This window comes from Cydia splendana, chromosome 27 (assembly GCF_910591565.1).
Source record: "Cydia splendana chromosome 27, ilCydSple1.2, whole genome shotgun sequence".
Taxonomy (NCBI): domain Eukaryota; kingdom Metazoa; phylum Arthropoda; class Insecta; order Lepidoptera; family Tortricidae; genus Cydia; species Cydia splendana.
The window spans coordinates 7162457-7179629 of record NC_085986.1 but is presented as its reverse complement, the minus strand read 5'-3'; the positions used below and the strand labels follow the sequence as shown (position 1 = coordinate 7179629).

The following is a 17173-nucleotide window of genomic DNA, read 5'->3' as shown; positions in this document are numbered from 1 at the left end:
CGATTGAAATTGTACGGTTAGTACAAGACAGTGTACGGTGATTTAGCTCTTGTAAAGCGATAGCGGGCTTTACAAGAAACACGTGGACAACCGGCCGTTGACTCCAAAATGATGGTTAAACGTGCTTCAAGATAAATTCTCCATTCACTCACTGCACACTACCACATTAGTTTACTGTATAATAGGCTATCGATATTACACTTTAAACAATATTAATGAGCAAAAAACAAAGCAATTGATCCCGAGGCGTGCCATCAAGATGGCGCTCGAACCGGAAGACTTTAAAGAAGAAATTGCAAGAAATACGTAAGTAAAACTTACGAACCACCATGACAAGCAACATAGCAATGTGGCTGACAGTTGACTTGACAGATAAATAGCACTGACGTTTTATTTTGTTTTTTTGGCTATGGCTAGGTCACTGAAGTCCATACAAAACCTTTTTTTGTTCCTAGTTGCGTCAGCCTGTTGTTTACGTTCGGAAATGTGGTTCAAATTTTCCATAGATGGTAGGATCCTATAGACGTACTAGTGTGCTAGAGTTTGTCTAACCCTGGGCTATAACCGCGAAAATCGAAGTTCGCAAATTGCGGGCATTTTTCTCTGTCACTCTAATTACGCCTTCATTGGAGTAAAAGAGAAAGGTCCCCGCAATTTGCGAATTCCGGTTTTCGCGGTAGCCCCTCTGGCCGCATAGGAAATGACAGGAGGGAACGGGACGTCGCTCTACACATGCATAGCGCAGTCTCGACTTCACATGTCATTCCGTACGGAAAATTCCGTGTAATTCCGTGATTCTGCGGTCCTAGGAAAATTATAATAATAATAATCTAATGTGTGCACTATGCTTAGGAATTCCTAATCTGTAATCCCAATCCTGATCAGGATTACAGCTGAAATTTTCACAGATGATGTATTCCTGTTGCCGCTCAAGAAACGGCCAAGCCGTACTGTTTTTCAAGATGTTGGCTTTATACAGTTACGAGCTTATAAAGTTAGGACTTACAGAGTTAAAGTCTTGGTACCTACTACGAGATCTGATAACTTTTTAGTGTAAAAGCTTAATGCGCCTAGCCTTCGCAACACTATACACGAAATGATTTTTGTGGGATTATCTCCAGTCTAGGAATCTGGACGACGGGGAGATGTTTTATTTAGTATGAATTGATGACATAAAAGATACTACAATTTCAATAAAACAACCATCAACAAAATACTTTCATTTATTGTCATTCACTTCTAAAACGTAAATGAGAAATTGAACATAATTTTACTTTTTCAAGTCTTAGAAAAATCTCAATACATCAAAGGGAAGTAATAAAATTAAAAGCTAATAGAAATAAAACGGTACAGTCAGCAGCAGAAGTTGCTAAGCGGGCGAGATGTTCAAAATTACCTTGACACGCTCTTATTCTCTTAACAATAAAGTCGCGTCAAGATCATTTTGAACACCTGGCCCGCTTAGCAACTTCTGTTGCTGACTGTGCCATCTCTTGGAAACAAAATACCTAGAGAAGAGACCTAGAGTAAAGGGAAAGCAACTTAAAAACGACTTAGACACGGATTTCAAAATTCAAATACGGAACCAGTATTCAAAACCAGTACTGATAAATTCCGCTACTTGACGCTAGATGTCGACTACGACATAACGCGCGCTTTGGTAAGAAAACTAATGTATGGAGTTATCACTCTTTCTTTACTTATAGGCCCCGTGCATGAACTATAGGGGGCAGCATAGGAGCCGTCAGATTTTTGGCGCGAGGCGTAAATGTGTCTTTTATGCTTCCGATGTAGCCCACAAGATGGCAGAACCTACTATGCACAAGGAAACGTACCGACGAGAACGGTACATGGTAGCACTTGCTTTGGCAATGTACATGTGCACATATGTTTTCAATTCAGGCCACAAGATAGCAGGTCCTCCAACGCGCACGTTTCCTATACATCAATTTTCTTACCAAAACGCGAGTTATTTCGTAGTCGACATCTAACGCCAAGTAGTACCGCTACTTGACACCAGATCTCACAAGTTTCGCTACTGACGAAAAATGTACTACTAAAACAATTCACAACTAATATTATTAGTATTAGTATTAGTAATCACTTTATTGTACACAACACAGGTTTACAAAAATAAATTACAGTAATGGAAGTACAAAGGCGAACTTATCCCTATAAGGGATCTCTTCCAGCTAACCTTCGATTAGATGAGAGGAAAACTCCAGTCAGGTCAGATAGACAAACTTACGGGATGTACAGTAATATTTAGAAAAAGTGAACTAACGTATTGTCAACTCATAAAATACATAAATAATATTATAGAATAAAGATACATAAAATACATACTAGCATACATACATACAATACAATATATATATATATATATATATATATATGTTATAAGTAGGAGTTGAAAATAGACTTCCAGTCAATCCGGTTATAATATTATGTAGCTGAAAATTGTCGAGCATTAGAGTTTTCGTTCGCCACGACATCTATTTTCAACTAGCAGTACTGATAAATTCCGCTACTTGACGCTATAGTTCGTTTTTTTAGCATTAGAAAGAAGGTAAGCGATCTTGACATGTCTTTTAATTGAAAAACGCTTTTTAAAAATCAGTAACTATTACTTATGAAAGCAGAAGAATATAAATGATCGTATTAGATTCATAATTGTTACATATTTGCCGTAACTTATTTTTAAAATGTATTTTTCAATTAAAATACACATCAATATTGTTTACCTTATTTCTAATGCTAAAAAAAACGAACTATAATATTATAAGCAGAAGGAGTTGAAAATAGACTTTCAGTCAATCCGGTTATAATATTAGCTGAAAATTGTCGGGCATTAGAGTTTTCTTTCGTAGCAACATCTATTTTCAACTAGCAGAACTGATAAATTCCGCTACTTCACGCTAGATGTCGACTACGAAATAACGCGCATTTGGTAAGAAAACTGATGTATGGAGTCACCATTCTTTCTTTACTTATATTACTCTATGATATAGTAGAAGAGATGTATGTATATTTTAGGAAAAAGTGTGCATTAAGTTTGACGGCTGAAATAGTTCGCGCTGTACTGCGACAGTTTCTTGGTCACTGGATAGTCAAACATCATTTTTTGACAATCAAATATACCGTGTTATGTACAAAGCCGTACAGCGCCATCTACATCAGCTGTCCAATTCGATGCATACCTATACAATCAATGAATCTATAGTATTGTCAGTAAATAGTGTAGATGTTGAAACGTATACGAGAGGCACTTTTTAAGTTTAGTATATACAAATAGTATATGACGAATATTATACATTTGTATAGTATTTGTTTAAATATCAAGCAGTCATAATAATATAAATGAAACTCACTGTATTTTTGGTTTATACAGGTTGGCTAAAAATAAGTGCATTCCCGGGGTGCCCCTTAATACGCCTAACATTAATTGTCATAATATGAATTCGCATAACAGTTTTGGCATAACATAATTGTGCATAACATTGAACAGGCATAATATTAAAAAAGCATACCACTTATTGCGCATAATAATGAATCCGCATAATTTAAATATGCATAACATTATTAACTATAACTTTATTTGGCACAAAATGAATTAGCATAATTTAATAAAGCAAGAGAATTAGATGGATCAAGGCAAAACCAACTCGGTTAGGTCAGGTTCACAAGGCTAAGGCAGGATCGAGCGAAACGAAGCGAAGCTGTTGTAACAAATAATAATCTTTGAGCTGTAAAGCATTATTAAGGCGTAGTAAGTTCGTGTTCTTCTTTTTTTAAAGGCTACAAATATAATGACCACCAAAAAATACTTTGGTACCCTAAATAAAAAAATCATGCTTACCAAAAAAAATTACTGAACACCAAAAAAATAAGGCCTAAAAATACAAAAGTACCACCACTTTAATTACGACTGCACTTCAAATTGTATTCAAATACCAAATATATTGAATGATCACCAAAAATCATTAATGATCACCAAATCTTGAAGACCAAATTAATGCGATATTTTCACCTAAATAAACCACCATGATTACCAAAAAATGTATACATATTACCAAATAAAGTAAACTGATGCCAAAATTACTAGCCCCTCCCGCTCAACCCCCCGTAGCCCGCACCGCATACCTACCTAACCTAATCTACTTTTCTAGTAGCATTTCGTTATGCTACTAGAAAAGTAAGTTAAACTGCTATCATTTAAGTGGGTTAGCTTAGGTTAGCACTGCGACCCTTACAGAAACGAAATGGTACTAGAAAAGTAGGTTAGGTTAAGTTTCAACTGCTACCCATACAGATACGAAACGCTACTAGAAAAGTGGGTTAGGTTTGGTTTGAACTGCGACCCTTACAGAAAAGAAATACTACTAGAAAAGTGGGTTAGGTTAGGTTTGAACTGCGACCCATACAGAAACGAAATGCTACTAGAAAAGTGGGTTAGGTTAGGTTTGAACTGCGACCCTTGCAGAAAAGAAATGCTACTAGAAAAGTGGGTTAGGTTAGGTTTGAACTGCGACCCTTACAGAAACAAAATGCTACTAGAAAAGTGGGTTAGGTTAGGTTAGAACTGCGACTGTTACAGAAATAAAATGCTACTAGAAAAAGATGACGAAGTGGATTAATTAATTTAATAGGATAACGATATATTAAATGTTTGCACATTTTTAATTAAAATGTGGTTACAATTTTTGTGATCATTTACTATTTTTGCGTTTACAATGATTATTTTGGAGCCATTTGCTTTAATAGGATAGCAAGATTTAAAAATTTGGTTATCATTTTACATTAAAATGGAGTTCTAATTTTGGTGGTTATTTACTATTTTTGGGTTTACAATGATTATTTTGGTGTCATTTTCTTTAATAGGATAGCAAGATGTACAAATTTGGTTATCATTTCACATTAAAATGGGGTTTGAAATTTGGTAATCATTGACTATTTTTGGGTTAATAATGATTAGTTTGGTGTCATTTCCTTTAAAAGGATAGTAAAATGTAATAAAATTGGTAATCATTTCACATTAAAATGGTGTTATAATTTTGGTGATCATTCATGATTTTAGGGTGGTAAAATAGATTTTTTTGGTATTAAATTTTACTAAATCTGGTGATCAGTTAAATAGCAGCCTTTTTTAAATAAGTTTTGGTTTTTTAAGGTTTTATAAATATTTTTCATATTTTGATTTTATTGTGCAATTTTTTTAAAGTGCGTTTTAGACCTATTTTAGTGATTTTACTTACAGAGCAAAAGTCAAAAACTCAGGATTCGAATCGCTGAAAGCCCTAGAGAAAGTCCGCAAGATTGCTAATTAAATTTTTGGCAACCGTATTGTGATATATTTGTGATCTAAAAAAGCGCTTGACTTAAAACTTCGTTCTCTGAACCTACTGAACCAGCCGTTCTACATTTTTATTAATTTGCCTTTTATATTTATTTTATACCATTTAATAATTATGCAAAGTAACTTTATGCTTATTATATTTATCCCAAGTCATCGTTATGATAATTTACGTTATGCGCATTAACATTATGCGTAATCAGTTATGTGGAATAATGTTATGCGATTTAGAAATTATGCGTAACATACGTTATGCCAATTTGAATTAGGAGTATTACGTTATGCGAATTAATATAGACCCGCATTCCCGTTGCCAGGGACGTTTTGGGATTATACCTACTGGGCAACTTTTACTATGGGACCAACCACGAAATCGCAAAAAAAATTACCCTCCCATAGAAAATAGACCAGCCAAAATGTATGAAACAGCCAAATATTTTTACGCGATTTCGGGGTTGGTCCCATAGTAAAAGTTGCTCAGTAATCTCAGTATAATCCCAAAACCTCCCTGGCAACGGGAATGCACTTATTTTTTAGCCATCCTGTATACAATCTAAAACAACTTAATCTAAAATACATTATATCATAACATAATTATTATGAGCAATTCAATTGCGTTTAAATATTTAAAAAAAAGCATGAAGCGCTTACGTCAAAGAATCTAAAGCTTCTAGGGCATCATTATTTACCCAGTACAGTACGTACCCTTTAACCTTTTGACCGCCACGACTGTTTATGACATGCAATAGTAAACTTTATTACAATGTTTTTAGGTTCATTTTATACTGTAGTATGTGTCGGCGATGGCCGACTGGCGGTTAAGGGTTAAGGGCGGTTGAAGCATAATTTATACAATATTCTTCTCAATCAAGTAGAAAAATGGACATTTCCTCGATTTGACATAAATCGTATACAAGATTCCAGAGAAACATCAAAATACCTGGCGTAAAGCAGATTAAGTATTCGTGTAGGTATATCAGACGATGGCGTCCTAAAACGTCATAGCGTTAAGGAGTGTTACACAAAGTGGTATTAGGTACAAACGACACCTTTTCTCCCATAAGTCCAGCTGGTCTAATCTAAGAAGTACATCTCTAAAGGCGTTTTTGGATGTCATGTATAGCCGACGATGGCGTCCAAAAGCGTCATAGCGTTAAGGAGTGTTACACAAAGTGGTATTAGGTACAAATTGTACCTTATCCCCTACAAGTCCAGCTCACAGACAAGACATCCTCCAGACTGAGCATAGTAGCTCTACCCCCTCTGCCACGCATACGGTAGTTCTACTCCATTTTCAAGTGTCTTTGGGTGACGTCCGTGTCTTTGAACGGACCAATCACGGCACGGGACTCGCTCACCTCGTCCCCCGCACCTCAGTATTTTTGGCAGCATCGCTTTCATAAAATAATTGCACTCAACTCGGTCTAGAGGATTCCTAGTCTATGGTCTAGCTTGACTGACTGAGGAGCATATCCTGTAGTGGCGTTCTTGGATACGGTGTATAGCCGACGATGGCGTCCAAGCGTCATAGCGTTAAGGAGTGTTACACAAAGTGGTCTTAGGTACAAATAGTACCTTATCCCCTATAAGTCCAGCTTGACTGACTGAGGAGCATATCCTGTAGTGGCGTTTTTGGATGTCGTGTGTAGCAGACGATGGCGTCCAAGCATCATAGCGTTAAGGAGTGTTACACAAAGTGGTATTAGGTACAAACACCACCTTCTCCCCTATAAGTCCAGCTTGACTGACTGGGGAGCATATATGTAGTAGCGTTTTTGGATGTCGTGTATAGCCGACGATGGCGTCTAAAAGCGTCATAGCGTTAAGGAGTGTTACACAAGGTGGTATTAGGTACAAACAGCACCTTTTCCCCTATAAGTCCAGCTTGTCTAATCGAGGAACATATCTGTAGAGGGGTTTTGGGTGTTTTTTGGTAACGGGGCGTTTTTTGAATCTTGGTGCTCCAGTGGCTGCTGAGGCGGCCGCTGCGGCGGACGGGCGTCATGGTGTGCGTGGGTTGGTCGGCCTGGTTGGATTGGCGTCTGCAAAGTTACAAATAATATACATAAATAAATATTATAGGACAATTTTACATAAATCGGCCTTATCTCAGAGTAAACTCAATGCATATACCGGGTGTGGCCTGTAACACGAGCAAATAATTAAAACATAGATTGTACTCCTCAAATGGTGACACTTTTGTTGAACAACTTTTAAAAATTATGAAGTATTTAGACTCTATTTTTCATACTAAATAAATATTATCTTCAATGGACGCCATCGCCACGCCATATCATTGTGATTGACGTTGCTTGTCACGCCTTAAACATAACATTCGCAATACATTGCGTCTTAGAATAAACTTTAAAGTGTATTAAGAATCAAACTACAAGTTATTTTTAAAAGTCGCTGAACAAATGTTGGTCAGTATGAAGAGTATAGCATACAGTTTAATTTTTTGCTCATATTACAGGCCACACCCGGTATATCTGTGTTAAACACACAAATAAATGCCTTTACCAGGATTAGAACCCAGGACCTCCTGCTTCGTAAGCAGGGTCACTACAAACTAGGCTAGGAGAGAGAGTAAAAAATAAAGACAAAGAAATGTTTTTGGCAAAAATTACACTTTTGGTAGAGTTTATCGCTGACTGTAGTTTTTTCACAGGCAACTAATAAAATTAGGTTGCGTTGTTTGATCACAGAGTTCCTATGGCCACCTCCTGTCTCCATCATCATATCAGCTCGATGGTACCATAATATTGCATTGTCACTTGAGTAGACTTACATATGTATGAAAATTTACAGCTTCAATGGGAATTCGAAAAGTGGGTTATATTTATCTTCCAAGATTTAACCCACACTAACTAACCAACTAACAAACTTACATACTAACAAGGCATTGTATGGGAGCCCCACTTAAATATTTATTTTATTCTGTTTTTAGAATTTGTTGTTATAGCGGCAACAGAAACATCATCTGTGAAAATTTCAACTGTCTAGCTATCACGGTTCATGATATACAGCCTGGTGACAGGCGGACGGACATCGAAGTCTTAGTAACAGGGTCCCGTTTTTACCCTTTGGGTGTGGAACCCTAAAAAAGAGTATGACTTACACGATCACCTCAAATATTACGGCTACATTAAAAAACACCTGTAAAAACAGTTTCTCATCTACTCACAATTTAGCACAAGATTAGTTTAATTAATTCCTTTTTTTAGTGGTTTCTTTTTCACAACTCGTATAGGAAGAACATTGTCACATCACTAGTCTGTTAGAAACTGTCAAGTGCCACGAGTTACCGATGTGTGCTCATCACTAAACTTTTAAGTGCTACCTAAATGCCACGAGTTACCGATGTGTAGTGATGGTGATGATGTTGACGGGATGATGATTTTATACTCACAATTTAGCCTGCTGCACGGCGAACCTGATGATGGTGCTCTTGAAGACGTTCTTCACGTCGACCAGCTTGGGGTCCACGCGGTCCCGCTTCCCACTGTTGGGACTGATTTTGAGCTGCATGAACTTGTCCAGCAGTTGGTCCAGGTTCGCATCCACTACTGAGTGCTGGAAATAAATAAATAAATATTAAGGACATTTTACACAAATTGACTAAGCCCCACGGTAAGCTCAAGAAAGTTTGTGTTGTGGGTAGTCAGACAACGATATATATAATATATAAATACTTAAATACATAGAAAACAACCATGACTCAGGAACAAATATCTGTATCATCATACAAATAAATACCCTTACCAGGATTCGAACCCGGGACCATCGGCTTCATAGGCAGGGTCACTGCCCACTAGGCCAGACCGGTCGGAAATGAAATCATTTCAGGTTATCACCTAAAATAACACACACGTCAAGATTGTTTACCTTTTTTCTAATGCTAGAAAAAACGAACTATATATCTGGAAGGACGTCCGCTGTGCTGTGCCCTACCAGTCTATAAAACAATAGTTATTCGACCAAGCCGTCTAGACAGGGCAATCGTGCGGGGTGCGACTGGCGGGTCGCGCGCACCCGAGCTGCATACTTCGCTATTGTTAGTAGCTCGGTACTACTTAGTGAAATGTAAGTCTTGGGCAGTTGTGTAAAAGTCTGAAGTCCCTACTGTGTTCTTGTGCGGAGTCGGCATTTACACAAACATCAAAGGCGTTGGTCCACTGTTACTTTTTACACCGTGGCCCTACCACACAAAGCGAGATGACATTCACAGTACCCGGGTCATTGACGTATATCACAGGACTGGCCTTACGCATAAGAATGGGGCATGAATGGAGCCAGTACAGCAGTGTGACACCGCTACAACGCCATTGGTTGACGAGTTCGCATCACGCGCACGATTGGTAGCAACTAGTTGCGTTAGACTGCACGATTGGCTCGCATTCGTGAGTGACACTGCTGAACTAGTACCATTTTTAGTGCCCGTAAGGCCTGTCCTGAGATATACTTCAATGGCCCGGGTCCACTAGACTAGCTAGTAATTTAATTCAATTTCAATTTTCATTTATTTAAGGACCAACTGAGATCATTTTTGTAAGTACTTACGAATATGACTTATAAAATATTGTTAGTAAGTATTAAACTCTATATACTCAGGGCCGTCTTAAACTATGCTGGGGCCCTGGGGCACATAAGAATTTGGGGCCCTTTTGGAAGTAAAGAAAGCGAATTAAACTAACATTTTTCTACTATGATCTTCTATTTACTATGGGTAATCAAATATACTGTTACTGTTTGTCCTTCGGGGCCCCCTGAGGATGGGAGCCCTGGGCACGGGCCCCGTGTGCCCTTATGGTAAAGACGGTACTGTATATATTAATAGTAGTAATATATTACCTGTGTCCCCTTAGCTATAGCCTCCTCCCAGCACTGGACAGAGGCGGGTAAGTCCCCGCGAGTCTCCTCCAGTGCGGCGCGGCACTCCCAGTAGGCGGCCAGCGCCGGCGCGTGCGGGACGCGGGTGCGGAGGGCGCGCAGCCAGCGCGCGCACTGCTCCCAGTCGAAGCCCTGGAGGATATTTTATAATTAGTGATCGTTTTAACCAATCAAATTAGATCCAATACAACCGGACAAGTGCGAGTCGGACTCGCGCACGAAGGGTTCCGTACCACCTACGCAAAAAACGGCAAAAATATCACGTTTGTTGTATGAGAGCCCCACTTCAATATTTATTTAATTCTGTTTTTTAGGGTTCCGTACCTCAAAAGGAAAAAACGGAACCCTTATAGGATCACTCGTGCGTCTGTCTGTCTATCTGTCCGTCTGTCACAGCCGATTTTCTCCGGAACTACTGGACCAATCAAGTTGAAATTTGGTACACATATGTAAGTTTGTGACCCGAATACGGACATGTAACGTAAACAAATGAATTTTAAACATGGGGGCCACTTTTGGGGGGTAAATGAAAAAATTAAAAAAAATATTTTTCAAACTATATCATGTTACATATCAAATGAAAGAGCTTATTGTAAGGATTTCAAATATTTTTTTTTTATAATTTTCGAATCAACAGTTTAGAAGTTATTCAAGAAAATAGGCAAAAAAATGACCATTCCCCCCCCCCCCCTATCTCCGAAACTACTAGGTCTAAAATTTTGAAAAAAATACATAAAATAGGTCTATACCTATAGATGACAGGAAAACCTATTAGAAATGTACAGTCAAGCGTGAGTCGGACTTAATTACAGTTTTTAATCCGACCCCTACGGATTTTTTAAAGAGATTTCACTCACGTTTCACATAAAAAATACATTGTTAACAGTGCCGGATTACTTAGAGTAGTAGTTTTCTTAGAGTAATTGGTGATAATTTTCTGATAAGATAATCATTTTAAATATTTAACGGTCTTACCTACTTACGAGTAATTGTAAGGTCAAATTAAAAATAATGTTTAAAAAAAATGTTAAATTGAGAGCTAGCTTAAAGTTTTTTGTACTCGTCGACTTTAATGGTTGAATTAATAAAGACTTGGAACCAATAAGCAAAACAAGCACTTGCTTACGGCACCACGTTCAGGGAGGGCACCAAAATGCCAGGTTGAAAAAGGTGAACAAATTTTAAATTTAGGGACAGACACATCGTTTTTACCACACGATTTTTTTAGCTGTCCAAAAGCTAATTTGCAAAAATAATGGCGCGTAATTCTTTGGGAAACAATCGGTAGCAGTAGAAGAGTCGTGATTACATGCATAGATTCGATTTCAACCCACTCTTTTGCGGTTCGGCGTTAGGTCTTATGCGAGGCCTTCTGCCTTACGGCAAAGTTGATCTTCTGCCTTAATTACACTTGGGCGTGGATCCAAATCCAAGCTTTCCTCTTTCGCAGCTGGGCCTACTGCCTTTCTCACACTTCGTCAATTCAATTCCAAGCTCTCTGCTTTCTTGCATATTTTATGCATGAAAACAACCTCGCTGAGACCCTTAAATATCGAGCCCTATGCGAAGCTAGGCTGATAGAAAACTGTCCCATCCCTTCTCTGTATGAAATCATGGATTCGCGCCTGGTTGGGACTAAAACTAAAATTGCGTTTTTATATCGAAAAATTTTCGCGCTCGCTTCGCTCGCGTTTTCAATTACTTTATAAGGTATGATAAAGGTGACATTCGGGTGGCGACTGCAGCAACATTACTCTGTTGCAACGTTACTGCTGCAGTACTGTCAACTTCCGTGATAAAATGATGTGACTGATTTCCATACTAAAAGTAAAAATGTACAACTGTCTATCATATTGCGTTTTTATATCGAAAAATTTCCGCGCTCGCGTTTCTATTACTTTCTACGCTATGATAAAGGTGACATTCGGGTGGCGACTGCAACAGCATTAGGTACTCTGTTGCAACATTACTGCTGCGGCACTGTCAATTTTCGTGATAAAATGATGTGACTGATTTCCATTCTCAGCTGTAATGCGGCAATGAACTTCTCTCAATTTGCCAAAAAATCAATGTAATCTTGATGACCCTAGGGAGAGGGGGCACCTAGAAATGCATCAAAATATCTTAATCCGGCACTGATTGTTAAAAATTGTGTAATATACGGAACCCTTGGAACGCGAGTCCGACTCGCACTTGGCCGGTTTTTAGTATTTGTTGTTATAGTGGCACCAGAAATACATCATCTGTGAAAATTTCAACTGCCTAGCTACCACGGTTCAGGTGGTGGTGACAGACAGACGGACAGACAGATGGACAGAGGAGTCTTAGTAATAGGGTCCCGTTTTTACCCTTCGGGTACGGAACCTTAAAAAGAAATGGTCAATATACGAAATTTCTCGTGCATAGCGTCCTTATTTTAGTAGGTAAACACAAGGTTCTACGTTTTTTGTATGTGCAACTTTTAAATTTACAACATCACGGTTCATGAGATATAGCCTGGTGACAGTTTTTACCCTTTGGGTGTGGAACCCTAAAATCATAAAAAACCCAGGGGTAAGATTTGTTTAGGATTAGGATTATCTGGGTTAAAAAGTATAAATATAGAAGTCTTACCTCACGCAATAACTCCGTAAGATCATTCAGCGCTCCCAACAGCACATCAACCGGAGCCTCATCAGAATTCAACGTAGTATCATGATCGCTATCATTCATACACACACTATCACTCACATAGCTGACTCTACCCCTCCACTTAGTCTTATCATCATCATTATCAACAGCTTCATTCATACAGTCAGTGTAAGAATCATTATCGCTATCATGTTCCAATTCTATATTTTCTTTATTCTCTTCATCAAAATCTTCCTTATTTCCTTCATCAAACTGGTCAACCGTCTTAATGAACAGCGGTTTAATAGGTTTTTCAGCCAAATGATGTATCCCGAAGCACTGTAAGTGTTGGTAGGAGTGTATGGATTTCCCTCGGGTTTGCAGCCATTTTTGAAGGCGGTGTTGCATCTCGGCCGGTTTCGGGGTGAATGTGGGTGTTTGGAGGCGCACTCGCTTGCGTTCGCTCTTGATGGCTGATTGTACGGTGTCTTGTGTCACTTTGTCGTCTTCGTTTGTGGTGGTTATGTCGATTTCGTTCAGTTTTTCGCCTGCAAGATGTTTGAATAAAGCTTTGTAAGTTTTTAAGCAGAGTTTGGATTACACTGTTTGCCAAGTCAGGTCTTAGTCTTATAGAAAATTATAAGAAAATGAATTTCTCACCAATAGATGACCACTTCTGGAAGCAGTTCCCCAGCTCCTTCTTGCTTATCCGCTTCAGATGGACAGCAGAGATGGACCTTCGCACCGGGGCCTTTGTCACGGGCTTGGCAAAGCTCGGGCCAAATATAGTGTGCCGTTTGCTGGCAATCAGGCTTCCCTGTTGCAGTACCTAGGAAAGTATATTTCTGAGGCCCACTTGCACCATCCCACTAACCCGGGATTAAGCGGTTAAACCGTTAACCTAGTGTCAAATTGTACTGGTAACCCTGGTAACTTCAGGTTTAACCGGTTAACCCCGGGTTAGGGGAATGGTGCAAGTGGGCCTTAGCAATTTAGTTAGACACCATCACCCACACCAAAAAGAATAGATAGTATAGAGGGGTCCTGTCATTGTAAATTGTGTAGTCACTGTAAATTTACTGCCATCTATCGACACACTACTAAAACTCAAAATGAAATCGTATAAAGTTATCAAAAAATGTATATATATGGATAAATGATTTTATTATTTTTATATCATTTTGATCCATGTTCATTCACTGATATCTATGTGTTAAAATTGTTAAGTATGAAACGGTGTCGTCACGCCATCTAGCCGAGGATAGGCTAAAGGTGTGTGCGCCATCTATTCGTGAATGACTTTTGCTTGAATTCCGAGGCACGTTTTTTCCTTAGACTTTATTCGTCTTATACGAAGTTACATATGTCTTTGCCCACACTGTTAACTGTACATCGGTGAACATTATACCTTTTGTAATAAGGTCCACCGATGTACAGTTAGGAGTGTTGCTGTTTGTACCATTAGCGCCACTTGCACCATCCCACTAACCCAGGGTTAACCGGTTACACTGTTAACGAAGTGTCAAATCGTACTGGTAACCATGGTAACTCCAGGCTTAACAGTTTAACCCCGGGTTAGTGAATGGTGCAAGTGGCCCTTAGAGCAGCGGTTCTTAACCTTTTTCCATCCACGGACCCCTAGGAAATCAAGCACAAGTCCAAAGGACCCCTTAATAAAAAAATCAGCAATACATTTCTGACCGGTGAGAATAGGTGAGACTGCGGCGGACCCCCATACATATATTCGCGGACTCCCAGGGGTCCGCGGACCACAGGTTAAGAAACACTGCCTTAGAGGAATAGGCCTACTTTTTTAGTACCTCTGAAGATAATATGAAGCTCCATCTGAATTCCATAGGTTGGCTTAAATACTTAACAGTCTCAAACAAAAACTTGGTTTTCTAGAGTTAGACCAAGAAAAGCCTGCAGCGATTTTGATAGCCCACGCAGTGCAACTGTTATTTTAAACTTCTTTGAAATTATGACGTATAAATAACACTTGCACTGTGTGGGCTATCCAAATCGCTGCAGACTTTTCTTGGTCTAACTCTAGCAATCTTTGAAAAATTTTCGGTACCTATATGTCAGTACATCTGAGGAAAATTGTAAAGAATCCTTAATGATATTCTTTGATTGGTATTCCACATGGAATACATGTGCTAGTCCAATATCTTTGTCTTTGTATGTATGTGTATTTTGTCTCAAATTTTGTTGCATGAGGGAGTGAGACGCAATGACATTGGACCAAGATATTGGACAGATGGAATACCACCCTTTGCGAAGATTTAACTTACCTTTTGTAAAAATATTGGATCTCGTTGAAGTCTATCAGCGTCACTCAATTCAGTCTTCTGAACCGTTTTAGGCTTGTACAAGCGATCAAACACAGATTCTCTATTCTTCGTCACACTGAGTGGCCGCATCGGTATCATACTCTTTCTAGAGGACTCTACAGGTTTCTCGGATATTTTGGACTGGTTTACGGGTGCCATACTCTTTCTGGCAATTAGCTTTGCCTTTTCAAATGGCTGATTTGGTAGCATGGTTTTTCTAGTAGCTTCTTTAGCTTTCTCAGACATTTTTGACTGATTTTCAGACAATTTCAATTGGTTACCCATCTTGATAGGGGCCAAAGTTTTCCTAGCAACATTTGGGACATGATTAACACCATTTACCGGCAGTTTAACAGAATTGGCAATAATTTTATTACTGTTAATAAAATCCTTTTTTACAGTATTTTTAAGAAATGTGCTTTTAGTCACCATTTTTGAGTCTTTAACTTCAGTTACTTTCGGAGCAGCGCTTTTCATAACTGGCTTAATTTCTGCAGTTGGTTTCTTTAGCATCGGGGCCGTAAGAGGTCTTTTATCATTGCTAAAATGATTCTTGACCTCTCTAATTGTGTTGGGACATTTGAGATTGCTCTTTGATAAGTCCGTTTTGGGTTTAATGGTACTATTAAGTGTTTTATTAGCAAGGGAAGCGGTCGACGGCGCTCTAGAAAGACCCTGGGACTCATTTTTATTGTATTTCTTGAGGTTCAACTCGCGTAACTGAAAGTAGGATAATAATCGAACAGTAATAATAATTTTACAATTACTCAGTAAATTAACTTAGTAAATTACTTACAATAATGTAACTTGGGTGTTTTCAATTAGAATTTCTAGATTAAAAACAAATAAAATTAATTTTACAAAATGGAATACCTACCTTATCGATTCTTGCTTTTTCTCTAGCAATGCGCTCTTGACGAGCCTTATTCAAGCGTTCTTCCACGGATTCCATTATAAAAACACAAATACAACACAAAAAAAAACACTTATTCCACTAGCAAATCCCGTTTACAAATGGGAACCAAACAATACAACACAACCGCTTTTCAACATTTGACGGTTAACCGCCCATATTCGAAAAGTTTGAATTTTTGGGTAGGGTTGTTTGAGCAGCTGTTATAAACGCGCCAAAAGGCTTCATAAGTTCATACGTCAACTGTTGCCACAAAATACGTACATGGAGCCGCCATTAACAGGCGTTCCCCTCTGTCGAAAATAGGCCGCCAATGGTCAACCACATGTCAACCATATGTATGGACTGACGTTTATCTGACATGACGTACCTATACATTTGATGTGCCCCTCCCCCGCAAAAAACGGCAGACTATTTTGTACCGAAAATTTTAGATATGGCGTCTCCGTTGGTTATATCCTCTAAGCGTACACTGATTAGAAATTTGTTGTATTAGCAATGTTAGCGTGACTTGTTCATTTTATTGTAAATAGTGTAATTAAATAGTAAAAGTACATATTCCATTTTAAAGATTAAGAAAAATAAAAAAATGATGTCTAAAAAAGAAGAGCTACTAAAAAGATTTAAAGAAGAAAGAATTGCAAGGGAAAAAGCCAGAATACAAATGGTAAGTTAAAAACGGTTCCCTCAGCAAAATCATCGTATACATTGCCATACTTGTATTTGTAACAAAATAAAAATTTCATTTATTTACAGTTACATGATATGAATCGAAGAAAATACAATTATAATGATGAGAACGCCTGGAAATATTCTAAATCGAATACATCTTTAAATACATCAAATGAGAAATCACCGGTTAAGAATGCAGCTTGCAAAAAAGGTTCTTATTTTGCAAAGGGTGTAAAGGGTGTAAAGAATCCAATCAAAACAGCGAAAATTCAGAAACACGTTAGTTTTGCTGGCTTTGGTGAGAATTTTTTAAATGTCTCAGCTCCTGTCTGCGGTAATACATCTTTGTCCGGTGATTTGAACACGAAAAGAAGAAGTATGCATAATTATACAACTGCTGGG

At 38.3% G+C, this 17173-nt stretch overlaps 1 protein-coding gene across 1 annotated transcript; it reads right to left on the bottom strand.

The window, feature by feature from the left end:
- Positions 1 to 5379: 5379 nt before the first annotated feature.
- On the bottom strand, positions 5380 to 16222 carry LOC134803837 (uncharacterized). The gene is made up of 7 exons (XM_063776658.1): positions 16064 to 16222; positions 15148 to 15906; positions 13514 to 13682; positions 12857 to 13401; positions 10205 to 10375; positions 8763 to 8926; positions 5380 to 7395 (listed from the first exon to the last, which is right to left on the bottom strand). The coding sequence occupies exons 1-7, from the start codon at positions 16136 to 16138 to the stop codon at positions 7176 to 7178; spliced, it is 2103 nt and encodes a 700-aa protein (XP_063632728.1). The 5' UTR covers positions 16139 to 16222; the 3' UTR covers positions 5380 to 7175.
- Positions 16223 to 17173: the final 951 nt, after the last annotated feature.

Bases quoted from the DNA above. Each gene is read 5' to 3' on its own strand.
- LOC134803837 (XM_063776658.1), bottom strand. From the start codon at position 16,138: ATGGAATCCGTGGAAGAACGCTTGAATAAGGCTCGTCAAGAGCGCATT. The intron at 13,402-13,513 runs GTGAGAAATTCA...AACATCTTGCAG, and splicing joins CCAGAAGTGGTCATCTATTG to GCGAAAAACTGAACGAAATC. The intron at 7,396-8,762 runs GTGAGTATAAAA...GTAACTTTGCAG, and splicing joins GCCGTGCAGCAGGCTAAATT to ACGCCAATCCAACCAGGCCG.